Consider the following 20,844-nt stretch of genomic DNA (forward strand, 5'->3'; position numbering starts at 1 on the left):
TGCAAATGGACAGTTTGAGACTTCCTGCTTTGCTGAGAAGTCTTCCAGATACACTGTGGCCTATGGGCTGAAGATGGATGCCCCAACATTACAGAGGAACTTTGGGTGACTGTCCAGAAAGCAAGATGTCTCTGTCAATCCTAGTGTTTATATATTATCCTTCTGTGGTCTTTGATAGAGTTGAAGATAGATAGTTATAATCATAGTTTTCCTTAGTTATGATAAAAGATAAGTTATATATAAGACTTTTGACTCACAAAGATAGGGTAGATGATATTTTCTTTAAATCTTGCTAAATTTTAATGAACAAAATATTCTAACTATGTTCTTACTTGATAACTGTTCTGTTATATGTAATTTGGCTCTGTTGAAGTTAAAACCTTTCTCTTATTTTAGGCAGAAAAGAGGAGATGATGGGAGATGTCATTCTGAAATCTGTCACTTATTGGTTGTTGAATAAAGCACTGTTGGCCAATAGGGAAGCAAGATAGGTAGGACTAGGAGTTGAGCAGGATTCTGGGAAGGAGAAACACAGCAAGTCATCATGTAGCTGTCATAGGTGTAAGAAGTCTGGATCCTTTTCTCCAGTAAGAGAAATACTTAGATTAACAATTATGGAGTAAATACTTAAGTCAGAGCTACCTATGCGTTTCAACAGCCCGGTCTTGACCCCTTTGTTCATCACTCCTCCATCTCTGCAACTGAGTTCTAGGAGTTCAGTTCAGTGTTTAGCTGTGGGTGACTGCCTCTGTTCCCATCAGCCACTGAATGAAGGTTCTAGGATGGTATATAAGGTAGTTGTCAAAATCATTATCAGGGAAGGGCATTTAAGGTAGCCTCTTCACTATTGCTTAATTTGCCAGTTGGTATCATCTTTGTAGATATCTGGAAATCTCATTAGTGCTAGAACTCTCCTCAAACCTATAATATCTCCCTATATTATGGTATCTCTTGTCCTGCTCTCCTCTATTCTTGCCCCCACTCAACCTTCCTGCTCCCCCATGTCCTCCTCTCCCTTTCTCTTCTCTCCCTCTCTTTTTTCTCAGCTTTCTCTCCCCTCCCTCCATGCTCCCAATCTTCTCAAGAGATCTTGCCCATTCTCCTTCTCTGGGGTACCATGCATATATCTCTTAGGGTCCTTCCTGTTTCCCAGACTCTCTGACAGTGGGATTGTAAACTGGCACTCCCCTAATCCATGTCTAAAATCCATATATGAGTGAGTACATACCATGTTTGTCTTTTTGTGACTTGGTGACCTCACTCAGGATGGTTTATTGCCCACATGAAGAAACTGGAGAACAGTCACAATAGAGAATTAACAGCACAACTCAAAGCTCTAGCTTACTCCTTTTAAAGTAAGCTTGTTTCAGCAAAATGACTAAGTATTTATGTAAACCCACCTTGAAAACATTTGTGCTTCAGTGATGGACTGCTGGTCATCTTCCATACCTTTGACAGGAGTCTGATGCCACATTAAGAAAATACAGTAGCTCTAGTGTGCTTTTCAGTTTTTTTAATTTTAAATTACTTCTGAACTACTTCCTTTTACAACTGCGATGGGCAGAGGCACTGAATACACTTTTGATTTTAAAAATTTACTGTATTTTCAGAGTCCTCTTTTATCAATTAAAATAATTTCACAGTCACATAAGACATTAATACTTGTGTACTTAAAGGGAAAAATGTGCCTGTCTTCCAGTGATGATGGAAAGGGCTAATTATGTTGTCATAGTAGAGCAGAATTTATGCTTAAATCACAAAATTTGGCTGTTAAAAAGAAATAACTGCCCAGAACCAAGCAACAGAGCATATTTGGGAAGAGTTAGAAGCCTCTTCAGAGCTTTGTGCACTTATTAAAAGTGAAAAATGCCTGGCTTAATATCTTAGGACCCAAAAAGTTCACATTGGCTTTCTTTCCCAGAAACAGATTATCAGATCTGGGCTGTTTGAAAAAGAAACATAAAAATACTGTATTAAGCCACTCTTATTGCTTATAATTGAAAATGTAAGAATATAATATAAAAAGACAGAGTTTTTTCACTTGCCTTTTCTTCCTAAATATTGCAAATGATAAGCAAATAGCCACCTACCAACCCAATCAATTGCTCACATTGGCTGTCACAGACAGTAAAGCCAAGAGTTGTTCATGTGACTGTAGCTGTATTCACCGAGGCAGGCTATAGTGAGAAAAAGACTTTGAGTAAGGTTCGGATCCTTCAGCAGGTAAAAGGGACACTCATGCAACTTTCCTAATATTTCCCCTCCTCCAGTTTGTTATTGACAAAAATGAGTGACAACAGGCTTGCGTAATAGGATTGCTGTGTAATGGCAGTGGCCAGCACTCTGATAGGGACAGTGAAAGAGAGCAGTGATGTTGGTTAACAACAGTGTTTGAAGAAGAACAAGGGAAGGTAATAGATTTTGACCCTTTTCTTTATAACCCCATTTTGCCATTTTAAGAGCTAATGTTTTGGGCCCTTCTTAAGAATTGACCATGAAAACTTCTACACCATCACAATTCATACCTGAGGATAGAGGTCAGGCCAGCATCTTTAAGCAATGTCTTTAACGTACCAAGGCATGCTCTCCCTCATTGCACTGAGATCATTTAAACTGATGAATCTCAAGCGAACATAGTCCCTGAGGTAAAGCTGTGCCATCCCAGTCATTCTTTCTTATTTCTTGGCTTTAGGGCATTTATAGGACAAACACATTTGTATTCAGAGAGTCTTGCTAAAGGGATTTTTGAAAAAAATATTTTAGAGTTAGAAGTCCAAATGACATCTATTACAAAAAAGAGGAAGAGAGTAACATCGATGCAAGCCACACTTTTATATTCATACTGCATCTTTAGTTTCAGAAAAAAATGATGAGATGTCACCTTAATATTTTTAAAGATATGTCTTAGGGATAAATAGTAAGAATCATGCCAGCTTTATGGGTGGGGAAGCTGACATTCCAAATGTTAAGGCTTTCTTTGAGTGAGTACAAAAAGAATGCAAAGCTTGCAGATGATACCACAGCAATTAATCACTTAAGCCATAAACTTCCCTTTTCCTATAGCATAAAATATACTCTAATGTCAAACTTCAGTCTTGTGGGTTACACACCCTACCTATAACATAGGGATGGATGACTTTCCCCCAGAATGCAACTGCATGAGATAGCTTTCTACTAGTTACTTGTCTACTTCCCATAAAAAATGTGGGTTATAAATGCCCATGAATTTGTGAGGTCTCATGAAACTTGAGAGCTTTGCCCGTAGACAAAAGCACACATATTTGGGAAAATACATTCAGCCATGGGCTCTGGCTTTTAATCTTATCATATAAACTGCAGTAAACTGTTTAGTGCTATAGAACTATTGAGTTCTAAATAAAACAAGAGCAAAGTTGTTAAAATCCCTCCCTTATATAACAATGTCTGAACTATGTAGTCAATCTCTTTGAAATCAAAATGTGGACCCTGTCACCTATAACAGACACTGGGGGCTCAATGACTGCATAAAGGACTGGACCCAAAACTCAGAAATGCACATTTGTGAATAAGCTATTGATTTTGGTATTGGTAAATCTGCTGTTCTGTTAAGACATTCAGTAGTAAGGTATTGTAAGTTCACAGTTGGCCCATGTCTTTTAGAATGCCTCATCAAAGAAATACATTACTTGGTAAAAATTTTTAGTGAATGTTTTGCTAAGTAGTAAAAGCAAACAGGAAATTGGAGTGTAGCATGAAAGGCCCTCAGACATGGTTTTCATGAACATACGAAACAGCATGATACATGATAACTCGTGAGATTACATGTACCATTAACTGGAGATATTTGCACACAGAATTGCTAATGTATCACTCCTTTGTGACAGTGCTGAGACCTACAATGTTCTGGGTATCTTTTATTGTAGATTTTTTGATTCATTATTGAAAAATGAAACATCTTTGTCCACATGGTTCTGACTTTCTAAGAGAATTATGAGGGATACAATATGAGCTATGAGCATATAACACATCAAGAAATGTGTAGCAGAAGTCCTTAAGTCCTTAAGAAGCATCAAGAATTCAAGGGGGGGAGAGGTTATGGGTGTTTGTGGCGAAGCACAGAGTTAATCCTTTCCTAGAGATAGCCTTGAGTTCCTCAGAAAATAAACTGGCTTTACTAAATGAACAGAAAAATTACAACATTGCACCATCAATTTCCCAATGTTTTCATTTATTTGTTATCTTCATTTGTTTACCACAGCCCCATACATGCAAGGAACTCGTTTTAGGTACTCAAGTTACAAAACTAAAGCTAAAAAGGTCCTTGAATTTGGCAGTGAGGGGGACTGGATTCTTCTAGGGGAAATAGTCACTACAAAGGAAAATAAATGATAAAGAGAAAAATGATATCAAGAAAAATAAGTGCTTAAAGAAATGACAGAGTTTGGGTGTGATAGACCCAACTGAGGAGGCAATTTCAGTAGAAACATGCCCAAAACAAACAGGAGAGCTTGCATTACATAGCTACCTTACATATTTTTATTTGAGATGGGAAAGAAAGGCTTGTGTAAATTGTCTGCCTGTAGAACAATGCTATTTCTTTTGGTAACAAGGAAATGGGTGTAGTTATTATATATACCATGCAATGAGGAGAAATTTAGGAAGCCATGGACCCTTCATACTTTTATACTGTAAATAAAAGGAGCTTATAAGAATTCACCAAATGGAAAAGATAATTTTGAGGTCTTCCACATGACCAAAATTAAAACCAAAAGAAACAACAAAATTCTGTCATTTCCTCCCTTATTTGTTCTCAGTGTTTTGCTGAAAGTATAAATTTAGTTCCTGGATTGACAAAACTTTTCCATATTCTGCTATAGAATTTCAGTTAGAACTTTTTAACACTATGTTTTCAATTTTCATTACCTACAATGTGTGGGCAATACATATGCAGTATTTCATTAACACTTCCATTAATATTATTATGGTCATTCTATAGAATATATGTCCTAACTAGACATGTGGGACTTTGGAGCCTGTGCCCTGAGGGCAATCATAATTGAGAGGTCAGATAAGTATGCTCAAGTCAGATCTCAAAGATTAGTATGAAAAGTTGTTAAGTGTGCCATTGGTATGTATTTCTATGCATTATGTGGTTGAAATGCTCTTGTACATACGAGACTAAATGAAATACATTATTAAAGTTAACTTCATTTGCTTATATGTTTACTTTTGAAAATATAGACACTAGTAGAGTTTAGGTGACAGATGTCTATGGCGTTACATTACATTTCTATTAGAGACAACTATCCTAGAAGAAGGTGTGCTAAATACTACAGAGTCACAAATTTGAGAAAGGTTGGTGTAAATTTGCAGGTGACTCAAAAGGCAATTCTGATCATATGGAAAGGCCCAGTAAGCTGGGGGTGGGGGAGAGGAAGTAGAAAGGTCAGCTTGGCTTTCGATCCAAGAACTGTCTGATGCCTGTCTGTTGCCAGTAGCCTCTGTGAGATAACTGTGACTTACAGGTTAGTATGTGCGCCTCAAGAGGTATTCCAATGAAGTGTCTTGACATTTCTAGGAAGATGGATTCTCTGTGCATACACATCCCACTGTCACAAGATTTGTAGGAGTGCAGTTACCCTGTGCCTCACTCTTCTACCCTCAGGCACAGGGAGAAATTATGACCCCATGTTGTGTGAATTGGAAGACAATTTCAGCCTTCTGGATTGACTGCTGAGGTGGACATTAAGGCATGAAGGAACGAGAGATTTTTCATTCCCAAAATTTTCTTAATATGTGTGAGTTTCACTCTCAAAGTTGAGTGTGTAAAGCCATTGGAATTGTGGTAGCTGGTAGTATGAGCACCTGCTTTCATTCACTGAGCATTTGATTTGTGTCCTGGCACTCTGCCACTTGCTTGGAAAATTGATTTCCTCTAATCTCAAAGTAATCCTAACATTTTCATGTATGTTCATGAAATTAAAGCTCAGAGAGGTTAAATAATCTGAGTAATAACTCACTTTTCAGTTATGGAAGGAGGATTTGCACATAATACAGCCCGGTCTGGAGTCAAATGCTCTTAACTGTTGCAATTATAGCTGCTCTTTGCACATCAATCCCTTCTTCCCAAGTGGGAACAATCAAAACCATCCACCATCACAGCCACCACTGCAGCATCCACCATCACTGCCACTACTGTAGCATCCACCATCACTGCCACTACTGTAGCATCCACCATCACTGCCACTACTGTAGCATCCACCATCACTGCCACTACTGCAGCATCCACCATCACTGCCACTACTGTAGCATCCACCATCACTGCCACCACTGCAGCATCTCTAATGGCAAGAAAACTGATCCCAGACCTTCCCTTGACAGCATTGCTCAACTGCGCGCTTGGATTTTCTTTTCCTCCCTTACACCTTGGGTTTCTCAAACAGGCTTTGAACTAGAAATCCTTGGGAAACAATCTCCCGTTCCTTAAGATGGTTGCTCACTGAGGACATTTGCACAGGAAGTTATACTCCAAACCCCAGAAAACTGACACCACCAGTGTAAAAGAAGGAGTTTGATCAGGAAAGGTATATTTGTAGCTAATTTCTTGCTAAATAATTTATTTTTAAATTTCTAATTTTCCCTTTCTTCAGAAAGTGTCACAAAGTAATTTTTTATTTGACAGAGTTTAGATGTATGAACTATTAGTAGTAAACATTAATTATTCATTCATTCCTATTCATGCATTTCTAAAAATAGAGATTTTTGATGAAAGAATGATGATGGAGTATAAATACAACCAGGGTAGAGTTTACTGATCACAGGATTTAACCTTTGCTTTAAGGTTATGTTCAAATATAAACTGGAATTGCTGTTTGTGAGATTACTATTCAAAGCACATTTGAAACCAAAGCTTATTTGGTGAGGAGAAGACTCAAAACATTGTGTTGTATGAGGAAGGTCCACTTGACTGGGAGTATCCTTGATAGAGGGAAAAAGACATCCTTTCTTTGAGTTTTATCATGATCTATATCTGTGTGAATAGTCATGCGTGAGACGACATGCCTTGGTCATATGTCACATGCATGTTAGTTTAATTAATTATGAAATTATAGGTAAATCACTCTTGAGAATTTTTGCCAGAGGGAGAAGGTACCAGGGAAGAGCTGAGCTGGGCGTCTGACTATTTGAAAATGCCAAACTCTATAAAAGCAAGAAATTGAAGAGTGAAGTTTGGAAAATATAGCAAATAAAGACAGGTTTTTACATATGCATATCTAAAATTTTAATATAGAAAATAAAGATAAACACACATATATATTTCTATATAAAATTGGAAACACAATCTCTTTTAATAATCTATGGACACAAAAAGCTTATTATATAAGAATCCATTGTGTAGGATTCTTCAGCCTTTACAAAACAGCTATGGATTAATTTGGTATTAAGTCTAGGCTGCAATTTTAAATATTTACTGTGCTTGATACTCATGAGTATATAGAAAGATGTGATAAAGGTTAACTTCCATCACACTTCCCTTTTCATTATAATTCAAAGCTAAGTTTGAATTAATTTAAATCTTATTTGGAGGGTCTCTTTCAAGCCAGATCCTACCTGTAGGCAGTATGGGGACCTGTTCTGGGAGAAGAAACTCGTTTAGCCTGGGTCATAAGCTGGTGAGAGAATGAAGTGAAGAGGGAATCTATATCCTTTGACTTAGCAATGTGGAGGAACAGAAGTCCCTTGTTTCCTTTGTCCCAAGTGACATCACAGGTCTAGGTTTTCCGGTGTTATTGACAACAGTGCAGTTTCTCCCTGTGACCAATTCAATAGATATAATTGTCCACATAACATCTGTACTAAACTTTACATGCTGTTCCTAAGAGCAGTTGTTAATAGTTATCCTTCAAGGTTGTCTCATATCATAGCTACCCAATGGGGAATTCACTTAGGACATGGAACACATCCCTATGTAGATTTAGAGACGGACATACATCTTCAGTGTTTTCATAAGCGTCACAAAGAATTATTCATCAGGAGTTTCATTCAGACACATCTATTAAACATATAGTATATCCCAGGCATTGTTCTAAGTGTTAAAGATACAAGGATATGTAAAAATGAATTCTTCACTGCAAGGATCACACTGTTGGGAAACACAACACTACTGCAAGTGAAAACAAGCAAACAAAACCAGACAACTGAGCTGGAAAAGGAGAGAAGGAAGGGATAAAAATCTATCAAAAGTTTTAGGTTTTGCGAATAAAATTTTTCACTCGTCTTTTCACACCCACATCCCAACACTCAACAGAAGTCTTTAATTCTATGTTTAAATTTGTGTAGAATCCTGGTCTCCACTCCTTACTGCTCCCATCTGTGTCAGCACCACACAGGCCCTAGTAGAAGCCGTCTAACTTTATATCTTGGTGCTTCAGCATTGCTTCTCATTGCTGTGCAGCCAGAGATGCTGTGAATGGAGGTGAGATGGACTTCTAACGATTCAAATCATACTAAACCCCCAATGTCCAACACCTGCCCAGCCCTAACTCTTCACCCTCCCATTTTCTCCCTACTCCCAGGCCTTCTGCTTCTTTTGTTGTCTAGGAATCTCAAATGTTTTTACTTGTCTGCTGCAGCTCTCTATACATAGCTCCTTCCCCTCCTGCTTCCAGGGTTGGCAGGAAGTCAGAGCTTGGCTTCACAGAGAAATGACCTGTTTCTTCCAAGCATAGCATCTCCTCTGGTCCTGTTTGATTTATTTCACAGAACACATCATATCTCCCTCCCTGCTCATTATTTATTTTATCTAGAGTTTACCTTGTCTCACCAGGTCACTCCTAAAGTATAAAACTGTCCAAGGACAGAAAAAATAATCTTGATTAGATGTTTGCCTAAGAAATTGGCCTTTAAAAATCACGTAGGTAAATACAGGCTGAAACAAGTAGGCATGAATTACAGTTGAAGGGCAAGGAAATTGGAATACTTCAAGTCCAAATAACATTTAGAGATCGTTAGTGATCAGTGATTGAGGTGTTGGTAATGGAGATAGATCATGACATGTAGTTGTTATACATTAAGCTGTGTCTCCCTCCTCAATTCATATGCTTAAGCACAACTTTTAATAGCTTAGAACATGATGGCTTTTGGAAAACTCGGCCTTTAAAGAGGTGATTAATTTAAAATAAGGCTGTCTGGGTGGGTCATAATCCAACCCGATTTATATCTTATAAGAAAATGTAGAAGCACAAAGAGACACCTTTGAGGACTCAGTAAGAAGACAGCTGTCTGCAAAGTACAGAAGAGGTCTCACGAGAAACCTAGCCTTCTGACACCTGGATTGTGGACTTCTAGCCTTCAAACTACAACAAATGAAATTCCTGATTGTTAAGCATTTTCCTTTTATATGACTATTCTCTGCTGTTGGGAAGTGGAGAGGAAGGAAGATGAGGCCTGTGTCTTAGGAAGGCTATACTGATTGCATAAAGGACTGAAGTGGGGACATGGGTATGCTAGCTCATTGGGAAGCATCACAGATCTAGATCAACTGGAAGGGAAACAAGAGATGAGCATATTGACCTCAGTCACTAATGTGGTATTGACAGCTACCACAAAATATGATTTAGTAAAGTGCAGTGCTGCAAGTTCAAATGCAGAACTCTGGGGGACGTTTTTGAATGGGAACTCTGACTAGATGTCTTTGATGTCAGATCAAACACTAAGTTTTCAAACATTCCCATCAGTTTGGACCCAAGAATGTACACATGCAATAACTCACAGGCAATGCGCACATAAGCCTTGCGACTCTTTGTAGTGCCTGCTGAACTCCAGGCCACACACTGGCACCAGTAATCTTCAGGCCCAAATAGTTCCTCCACTTGCTGGCGTGAAATCTCAATGCTCACTTCCCTCACAATGAGACCTGACAAGAGAAAGAAAGGTTCAAGTCAAGGGAACACCTGCACATAAAACATAATGCAAGCATACCTCTGCCCTGCCCCCCAGGTATCCCATCGATCACCATCCACATATTGCCTCCCAAATGTCACTTTATGAAGACTCCAACTACTGTATTTCATGTATTTATTCTGTTCATTTGCCATTTCAAGTCTTCAATATTCATCTGAAGATGAAAGTGGAGTCAATCTATATTTCCACATAATAGCCTTTCCTTCTGTCTAATTCAATAACATTCATCTCCAACCAAGCTGTATCTCTTGGTTACTAAAATGGTATCATCTTGGCTGTCATATTTCTTCAAGATTCTGTTTTACGTATATAGGTTATGGCTAAAATGCCAAGATATTGTAAAGCTTTTCACAAGAGAGTTTTCCTAGTACTTCAAGACAAGAAAGAAAATAATCTAAATCTATAACATCAATGGAAACCATTATAAACCACTTTAACAGATCTGTTTAAACTATAATACCACATCGTTTTCATTGAAATACATTATGCTTTCAGTTAACTAAAGAATATACGGCCTTTAAAAGATTTCCCTGTATAATTGTTGGTGAGCTCACATGTTTATCTGCAATTGTGATATAATTGAAATCCTAAAGAAGTGTCTTCAGCTGCAGTGTTGAAATAATCCCAATTTTTGTATCTTAAGTAACAAAAATTGAACCAAAGTTTACCATTTCATTGGTATTTATTTGAGGTATTAAGGTGATTGTAGAGAGTGATGCTGCAGTGTGTCTCTTTGCACTGACCAGGATAACCAAGTGATATATGTGGGTACCTCCAGTTCACTTCGAGACTGAATGCCCACACTTCCATAATGAAGTGTTCATTGAGAGTGATAGTAGAACATCCAAAGGGAGCAAGGGAATTTGCTCTGAGCCAAGTATGGATGCAGTAAGAATGATAGAATGAATTGCTTTCATCTATTAACTTTATATTCATAATGATAGAATGAATTGTTTTTGTCTATTAACTTTATATTCAATCTATTCACTGTCCATTAATACTTCATAAAGTATTGGTTATATTAAAAATAGTGTATTAGGCACTTGTGGAATTTTAATGAATAAGGTATTTATTAACCTTAATAAACTATAGACATTCACACACACACACATTGTGAGACAGACTCATATTAATAATGGAATAATACCATTTGTTAATGGATTTGTTTATTATTTATTTAATAATATGCTTATTCTTGATGTTGAATTCTGCAAAGAAGCTGTATAGAGAATAAAGTAAATGACAAGTAACTGAGTCTATTATGATGGATCTCATAGGAGTTACTTCGTTTATATGCTAAATGGAACTCAACATATAGGAAGAAGCAATAAAGAGAACTACAAGATTGGGAACCAAAATGACCACCAAACACTTGCCAGAGAGAACAGAGGTATGAAACAGAAGTAGACACAAGAAAGGGTTCAGTTTGGACATTTGTATTTGATTGTTTCTCAAAGTGGGACTCCCAGAATGACATTGTCAGCATCATTTGAGGATCTGTGGGAAATGCAAATTCTAACACCTAATTCCAGATTCATTCATTAGGAATCATTGGAGATGGGACCAGTCAGTCCTTGGACTGGCTATTAGTAAAGTATAAGCTAAATTGGAGAATTCTTGTACACAGTGCTTAAGACTTTGGATTTCTTTCTGAAAGTCATGTATATCATTGAGGTGTTCTAAAGCAGATTACAGGGGCAGAGGACTATTGCATATATATATGTGAGATAGACAATATCTGTACATTTGTATATGTATGTTCAGAGTTTCATAAGCTACAAGGTATTTATGATTCTTAATATATTTTTATCATGGGTGACAGAAAATGGATATCTTGAAATGGGATCCCAAATAATACCTAAGATGTACTCAAATCATTTCAGAGAAATCAGACTAATTCATTGACACATAACAGGAACAGGGAACACTCATGTGAAGGAATTAACAGTATTTTCTATTGATAACTAATGGGGTTTGAGTCATAGACACGTAGAATTCTCAAAAAAAAAAGAATTATACTGAAGTTTAGGAAAGCATGTATTACATACCCAAGGCAGGATAAGATCCTGAAGGGCCAATTCTATTGTTAAGCATGTATAATATAATATTATTTTAAAGTGTGAAGATGATTAACACTTTTATATTTATTTAATAACCAGTTTAAAAGGTAATTTCTGGCAAATGGCATAGTCCAATGCTTTGTTCTGCTGTGAAAAGGACAGAAAGAATTACACTCATCAATGTCTAACTAACACAACGATCTTCCCAGCAAGAATCCTAAGCAAAAACTTTCCTTCTATTTCCTGGGTCTCTCTCAGGTCCCAGTTTTCCAATTTTGTTGCAGTGTTTTTTTTATTAAAACTAGAAATCTTTCCTGACAAATAAAGAAAGACAGCCTCTGTTCTAAACCCCCACCTCCTTTTACTCCTTATCCTCCAATGTTTAGAGCTTTATCCTGCCTTCCTTGCTAAAACATGTCTTCTTTATGTTGAAGTTCAGCTACTGGAAACAAAACCCTTCCTTTCAAGTTGCTGCAGGAAATTTACAGTCACCAAAGGGCTGATACACCTTCAGTGTGTATTTACTTCTAATTATAATGGCTCTTTCTAAAATGTAGACCAGCAACAAATGGGCTACGGATATTAAAACCACATACAAATATTTTGTTTGTTCCGAGATGATAACCTCAGGTTTCTTTCCCCTCCCATTTACTTGAAGTAATTACTGGCAACCTAATTAAATGATTGTGGAACTTCACTGGGTCCACTATATCCTTGAGACTGAATAGTTTGTGAATGTTTCTACTAACCACAAATCTGAAGCCTTTTAAGAAGCCACAGACCAACTCTCCTGCTACTGGAGATACTCATGCTATGAATGCTCTGAATTATGTGGCCCAGTCTCCCTGTGGGCACTGAAGTCCAGAACACATGGAGGGCTGTCTTTAGCTTTACAGACACCCCATTCAGAAGCACATGAACTAATAACAGTTGTGTACAGTTGCTTGGCCACATGGACTACACTGTTTACATTCCACTATTTGACCAATGGCAGAATAGGAAAGGACTGCAGCATTAAGTATCTAAATATTTAGACCCCAGGATTCCCTGGAATCCCCTGTATTATTAAGGATCTCAACCACACAGTTTTTTCATTGCTTTAGGTAATTTCATTACCTGTGACATTTTGCTCATCAAACAAGAGCCTAGGGATTCAGTAAAAAGTAAGTAATATCTTTTCTCTTCAAAAGAAGAATTTCAGATCTGGAAGTCTCGAGATGCAAGAAACAAGCCTTCTCGAAATCTGAAATAACAACAGCATTACTTCCAAGGAAGACTGCTTTGAAGAGCCTTGGGAACTTGAAATTGGTGTCAGGTTATTTAGGGGTTAGGAGAGTGCTACAGAATTTACACAAATACAAATGAGTGGTTTCCATCACATCTGATAACATCAAAGATTTCCCACCATGATTTTAATAGTGGCATCTCAAAGATGCAGGCTGTTTGAAGTTTGCAGTCATTTGTGTCTATAATAGGTTTCATTGTTGTTTGGGAACCAGAGTGCAAGGAATTTATTAGCTTGTTATACCAAGAACTCTTAAAATGAGTATGAATGTGCACTTGGTAACAGGGAGGTTCAAACAGATATGGAAGTTAAACTCTCTGATTGCATCCTTGAGAGACTCTACATACATAAATTAAAGTTGAATAATTAATATAATTTGATCACAAATACATGTATAATTTATTTTTAAATTCTCATATTCCAATGGAAATCTGCTTTTTAGTCATGTCAAATGACTATGCCTTAAAAGGTCACTAATGTTAGATATTATCTTATGTTGTAGAATTGAAAAGATATGCCAACCATCATCCAGCCTGAAGCTGTTAATTTATTGTATGAAAGGGTCTTCTTTATAAATCAATTCTTAAAAGCTACCCACCCATCCACTACAATCATCCTAGAGACCTATGGATGGATCAACATATAACATAAATTAATAAATGTAATCCAACACATAAATAGACTCAAGGGCAGAAACAATATGATCTCATTAAATATGGAAAAGGTCTTTGATAAAATGCAACATCCTTTAATGACAAAAGTCATGACAATCTAAGGATACATGGGACATAATAAAGGTAATATATGGCCGGGTGGTGGTGGCGCAAGCCTTTAATCCCAGCACTCAGGAGGCAGAGGCAGGCGGATCTCTGTGAGTTCAAGGCCGGGCTGGACCCACAGCCTCCAAAACAATACAGAGAAACCCTGTCTCGTAAAACAAAACAAAAAAAAAGGTAATATATGAAAGGTCCATAGCCAACATTACAACAAATGGGGGAACATTCAAAGCGTTTTCACTAAAATCAGGAAGAATACAAGGGTGTCCACTCATTCCATGAATATTCATTATAGTCACCTGAAATCTTGACTACAACAAGACAAGAGAACTAGACAAAGGGAATGCAAATAGAAAGGAAAGAGTGAAAGTATAGTTATTTGCAAATGATGTATCTCTACACATAAAATAACAAAGACTGCTGGAAAACTCATACCACTGGCAAATTCACTCAGCAAAGTAGTAGGATACAAAATTAACACACAAAAATCAGCATCCTTCCTACATAGCAACAGTGAACATACTGGGAAAGAAATCACAGAAATAATATCATTAATGATAGCTCCCACAAATTAAAATTTCTTGAACTATTTCTATTCAAGGATATAGAATAACTGTACAGTGAAAATTTTAAGAATCTGAGGAAACAAATTTGTGTGATTGGTTTTAAGCTCATGAGACAGAACCCATCCCTGACACAGCTTCTGTGGCCAAGAACCTGAGACTACATAGGCCAGGGACCTATGGGACTGTTGCTATGCTAAAGGAACCTAGTAACAAAATAACTTTTGAGAACATTCTGTCATAATCATAGATTAGCGTCTTATTCATTCATCATCAAAGAAGTTGCCCCTTGCAGTAAATAAACACAAATATAAAGAGGCATAGCTAGACAATGTGCAGAGAGAGATGGGAGCACTGGACCTAAATGGGGTGTTAGTCCCGATGCTGAGAGGAAGTGGACATAAGCCCATATCATTAATCCCGAAGCTGTTTACAATTGGTAACACAAAGAAAAGAATTCTTTTCTCCAACACAATCTTCCAGGGGATTCAAAGCGCTTGTAAAGTCCGGTCCCCCACACAGCCACAGGTGGCCAAAACAATATGAATTCAATGGTACTTTTGAAGGTTTTCTTGCCTCATAATAAATTGTCAGGCTCCCCCCCCACACCTTTTCTTTATTTTTTCTTTTTTAAATTTTAACTATATAGCCCTTTTGTTTATATATTATGGTTTCCAGTTTTTATGGGATTTCATTGTTTGCAATTTTGCCTGTCTGAGTCCAAACACGTATAGATTTTCTTGTGCTTTTCCTTTGGCTCTTTGTTTTTCTGTTTGTTTTGCCTTACTTATGTTTGTTCTTTTTTATTCTATTTTTTTTTCGTTTCAATGCCTGCTTGTTTTATAATGAGAGAAAGCAAACACGAATGTGGATTTGGGTGGATGGGGAGGAACTGGACAAGTTGAGCACGGGGAACAACAATCAGAATATATTGTATATAGAAATCTATTTTCAATAAAAATTAATTTATAAAGTTAGTGAAAATATCAGAATATGGGAAGACCAGAAACATACATGGGTTGATAACATTAATATAATGAAAACATTTATCTTATCAAAAGTAACCTACAGGTTCAATAGAGTCCCCATTAACAGTCCAGGACAATTCTTCATCAAAACTGAAAGAATAATAATTTCAAAGATCTTATGGAACCATCAAAGACCCAGAATAGCCAAAAAAATTCTAAATTATAATAATACTTTAGGGGTTATAAATATGAATGGTTAAAATTATATTACAGCCGTGTAAAAAAAACTGGCAGCATGTTACTGTCATAAAAACAAACACATCAATCAGCTGAATAGAACTGGCAACCTGGATCAAATCCCAGGGCCTTATTGCCAGATGATTTTGACAAAGAAAAAAACTGCATGTTGGAGAAAAGCCAACATTCTGACTAATGGTGCTGGTGAAACTGGATAGCTCCATGTAGAAGAATGAAATTAGCTATGTGTCTCTCACGCTGCACAAAACTCAGCTCAGAATGGATAAAGGACTTCAACATAAGGCATGCTATCCTGAGTCTGACAGAGGAGAAAGAAGTATGTTTCAATTTATAGGCACAATAAAGGAACTTTTGAACAGGACACTAGTCATACCAGCATTTGGATCAACAACTGAAAAGCAGAGCTTCATGAGACCAAAAAGCTTCTTTATAGTAAGGGACACCATAATTCCAGTGAAGAGGAAGCCTGGAGAATAGGCAAAATCTTTGATTGCTGTACGTAGTGACCAGAATATGCAAAGTGTCCCCCCCAAAAAAAACTGAGTACCAAAAAGGAAAATAACCCAATGAAACAAATGGTTTATGAATTGATTTATGAGATTAAACTGTTTGCAAAAGAGAAAAAAGTTGATGAATATTTTAAAAATGCTCAATATCCATAGCTCCTACTCTGCTAAATGAACATAGCAATAAACTGCATCCTATTATTCTCTTTGTAACCATAGATCACTACATCACTTAACTCTTAACAGAGATGATTCTTTTAAAAATATCTGGCTATTAGTACAAAGACTCACAACCACTCAATGTACAGAGAATGAGAGACTATTCACCTCCTTACGTCAAGACTCAGGGATCACTGTAGAAGAGCATGTGGAAAGATTGTAGGAGTCACAGGTAGTGGATATCTATAATGAAGCAGTATTTGTTAAACATGGCAGGGCCACTTCACACATGAACACATGGAGGTTGTTAGTACTTGTACACGACTTGCAGCAGATTAGGTCAGTGAACATCCAAGCATTAGTTGGAGAAGAGGTCTCATGAGGCCCCACCTCTAGCTGAAGAGCTATAGACGATTGATGGGTGCTAGGGGAGGAAGAGATAGTTTTATTTTGTTTTTAGGGACACAGTTCCTAGGATGCCCTATATCCATTCATATATAGGCATCACTTAGTGGGAGCCAATGAATATTTTTAAAAAGAGCACATGAAGTTTTCAGGGAAAGAGGATGCAGGGGGAGAACTGCAGGAGAAGGAACAGGAGGAAGGTTTGATTAAAACACTTTATATATAGGCATTAAATTTTCAAATAAAAACTACATATTAAATTTACCGATATTTTTTAAAGGTGGTCATCCATCTGTATCTGTGGTACATTCTGAAACATCCTAAGCAAATAGACTTTGCATTTATGTGTGCCTGAGCTATATATAGTTCTTATTCCTCATAATGACTTTCCTATGGAAAAAACAAGTTATGGGGCATCATACCCACAGGCTTGCCAATTTAGTTTCATTTACAATCCCTTTAGTGGGAATAGAGCTGTAGAACTCTGCCAAATGTCATTCCAGGACATTCACAGTTAGGACAGGAGCTTGTAGGAAACGCACAAAGTTACAAGCAGTGGTGCTCTGGAATGCATTACAACACTTTATTCAATTAGTGTGGTCTCCTTCTCAGGTTCTCATTCAGATCCTAATCCTATTAGTCTTCACTAATGTGATCTGAAATATGAAACATGCCAGCTCTAAATATCTTAATGTAAATTAAATCAGAAAACACCTTGTCATTCTTTAAAAGGATGTCATATGTTAAAAATTGATAGTGGTTCTAACAACCTCTACCTCTCACTGTAATAATGAAAATATGATAACTTGAAAGGCAGAACTTTACAACCAAGATACCAGTTTACATTATGCAAAGTTGTCTGACAATCTTTAAACAAAAGCAGAAAAGGTGAACACTATAAGCACAATTAACTAATTGTGAGACATTTTTGTGAATTTTATTATCACATTCACTATAAAGGTAGACTAACATAAATAAAATTATTCTATACAATTGAGAATTGATACATAGCTTTGTTATGGCTGTAATTATGTTAACATTACCTACCTCTGAGACAAATATGAATTTAAGAAATGAACAGCTTAAAAAGACTGAGTTACTTAGAAATAGAAATTCTGAACGTATCAATGATGAGTGGTGAGACTGAATCAGTAATAAACTGTCTTCCACCAAAGAAAATTCAGGGATGGTGGTTTCATTACTAAATTATGCCAAATATTTAAAGAAAGAAGGATAGTTCTTTTCAAAATCTCACCAAACTTAAAGGTGGATTTTTTTTATTCCTTTCACCTGGCCAGCATTATCCTCATATAAAAACTAGACAAGGTCAATAAAAGCAAGAAAGAAGTCAATGACCTGGGTAAACAAAGATGTGGAAATTTTCTAAATGGCAGAGAGCTGAATTCAGCATCCTATTAAAAGGATCAAACATTACTGTTAAGAAAGGTTCGTTTCTCATCTTTATCCAGTGATTGATCTAATCAGAGGCAGACACCCACAGTTAAACACTGAACTGAACTCCTGGAACCCAACGACAAAGAGGTAGGCTTGATGAGTAAAGATGTCAAGACTGGGCTTGTCTAACCCACAGAAACAGCTGACCTGAACAAGTGGGAGCTCATGGACCCCAGACTAATGTCTGGGAGACCAGCATGGGACTGATCCAGACCCCTTGAATGTGGGTGTCAGTGAGGAGGCCTAGGCAATCTATGGGGCCTTGAGTAGTAGATCAGTATTTATCCCTGGCATACAAATGGCCTTTGGGTGCCCATCCCACAATGAGAGATGCTCTCTCAGCCTGGACTCTTGAGGGAGGGCCTAGGCCCTGACCTAGATGAAATGACAGACTCTGAAGATTCCCCCATGGAGGCTCTTATGCTCCCTGGGGAAGAGTGGGAACTGGGTGGGGAGGCAGGGAAGGAGGGGAGGGAGAGGGAGCTGGGATTGACACATGAAGGAAGCTTGTTCCTAATTTAAATTTAAAAATCTTAAAAAAAGAAGGGTTTGTTTCAGCATACCCAGATCAACTGGTGTGGCAATAATAGCAAAAGGAAAGAAAGAACTTTCTGATCATCTAAATACAAAAAAAGGCACTTTAAAAAGCCAACATACATCCATGGTTTAAAACAATGGTCTCAAGTTAGATAGAAAATGACTATAGTGTGACTAATAAGGGCTATATAGTTTTTAAAAAATTATTCATGAAATGGTATATCGATAAAGACTATTTGTAGCAACCCATAAGGAGTACAGATAGGGGCTACAACTGATCAACCCTCAAGCAACAGCTGAAGAATTGAAAGAATTTGTTCTTAATCCTGGAGTAAGAATGAGACACCCATCTTCCCTACTTTAATTTAAAACAGTAATTACTGGAAGTCCTTACTCAAATAATCAGACAAGAGAAACATGGAAAGCACTATGGAGATTCCTCAGAAAAATGGGAATAAACCTACCACAAGACCCAGCAACTGCACTCTTAGGCATATATCCAAAAGATGCCCATTCATATAACAAAGATGTCTGTTCCACTATGTTCATAGCAGCTTTATTTGTAATAGCCAGAACTTGGAAGCAACCTAGATGTCCCTCACCCGAAGAATGGATAGAGAAAATGTGGTACATCTACACAATGGAGTACTATTCAGCAGAAAAAAATAATGGAATCATGAGATTCGCAGGCAAATGGATGACACTAGAAGAAACCATCCTGAGTGAGGTAACCCAGTCACAAAAAGAGAAACATGGCATGTACTCTCTCATATATGGATTTTAGACATAGATCTGGGGAGTGCCAGCCTACAATCCTATTGCCAGAGAGTCTGGGAAACAGAAACTTTATTTACTGGCTGGTTAATTACTGAGCTGAACTCAAGAAAGCCAGTATCAGAGAGGGAGGACTGATGATCAAAGGGATTAAGACTGGGCTGGTTGAACCCCCAGAAACAGCTGACCAGACAAAGGTTAACTCTTGAATCCCAGGCATCAGCCTGGGAATCCAGCATGGGACTGATCAAGACCCCCTGAATCCAGGTGTCAGTGAGGAGGCCTAGGTAATCTATTGAGCCTTGGACAGCAGATCAGTACCCATCCCAAGTATACACACGGTCTATGGACTCCCATAGAACAATGTGAGGTGCACTCTCACCCTGAACTCTTGGGGAAGGGTCTAGGCCCTGCCCTATATGAAATGACAGACTACGGACACCCCCATGGAGGGCCTCACCCTCCCTGGGGGAATGAGGGGATAACGGGGGGGGATGGGGGGGAGGGCACGGGAGGAGGGGAGGGAAAGGGAGAGGGACCTCGTACTGACTTGTGAAGCAACCTTGTTTCTTATCTAAATTTAAAATGGAAAATAAAAAAATATTAATAAAAAAAGAAAAAAAAAAGGACATTCAGAAAGGAAAGGAGGAAGTTATACTGCCACCTCTTGGACAATAGCATTATCTTGCATATAGAAATTCTAGATTCCAACAACAACAACAAACCCAAAACAAAAAATGTTTGAATTAATAAAAAATACATTAAATTGGCAAGACAGAAAACCAACACACACACACACACACACACACACACACACACACACACACAAATCATTGTTGTTCTTGCACATTAATGTCAACCTAGGAAAATGAAGTGAGGAAGGTAATTATAATACCCATAAAACAAACCAAAGAAATAATTTAATAATGAAATTGAAGAGCTCTACAATAAAAGATACAAAAGATAAATTTACAAGTAAATGATAGAAATGAAAGATATCATTTTTTCATAGACTAGACAAATTAATGTTAGTAAAGTGCCCATCCTCCTAAAACAATCTACAGATTCAATACACTCTCCATCAAAACAGCAATGCCATCTTTCACAAAATAAGAGCTAGATCCTGAATTCATATGGAACCAAAAAAGACATTCCA

At 37.4% G+C, this 20,844-nt stretch overlaps 1 protein-coding gene across 2 annotated transcripts in view; it reads right to left on the reverse strand.

Moving 5' to 3' along the window:
- Nucleotides 1-20,844, reverse strand: part of Unc5c (unc-5 netrin receptor C) — a 359,028-nt gene that overhangs the window by 106,961 nt on the left and 231,223 nt on the right. For both annotated transcript variants that reach the window (XM_040751709.1, XM_040751708.1), the window contains exon 3: nucleotides 9,752-9,895. In XM_040751709.1, coding sequence (XP_040607643.1) covers nucleotides 9,752-9,895 — 144 coding nt within the window. The remainder of the gene's footprint in view (nucleotides 1-9,751; nucleotides 9,896-20,844) is intronic.

Source organism: Mesocricetus auratus, unplaced genomic scaffold, assembly GCF_017639785.1.
Source record: "Mesocricetus auratus isolate SY011 unplaced genomic scaffold, BCM_Maur_2.0 Super-Scaffold_100009, whole genome shotgun sequence".
Classification (NCBI taxonomy): Eukaryota; Metazoa; Chordata; class Mammalia; order Rodentia; family Cricetidae; genus Mesocricetus; species Mesocricetus auratus.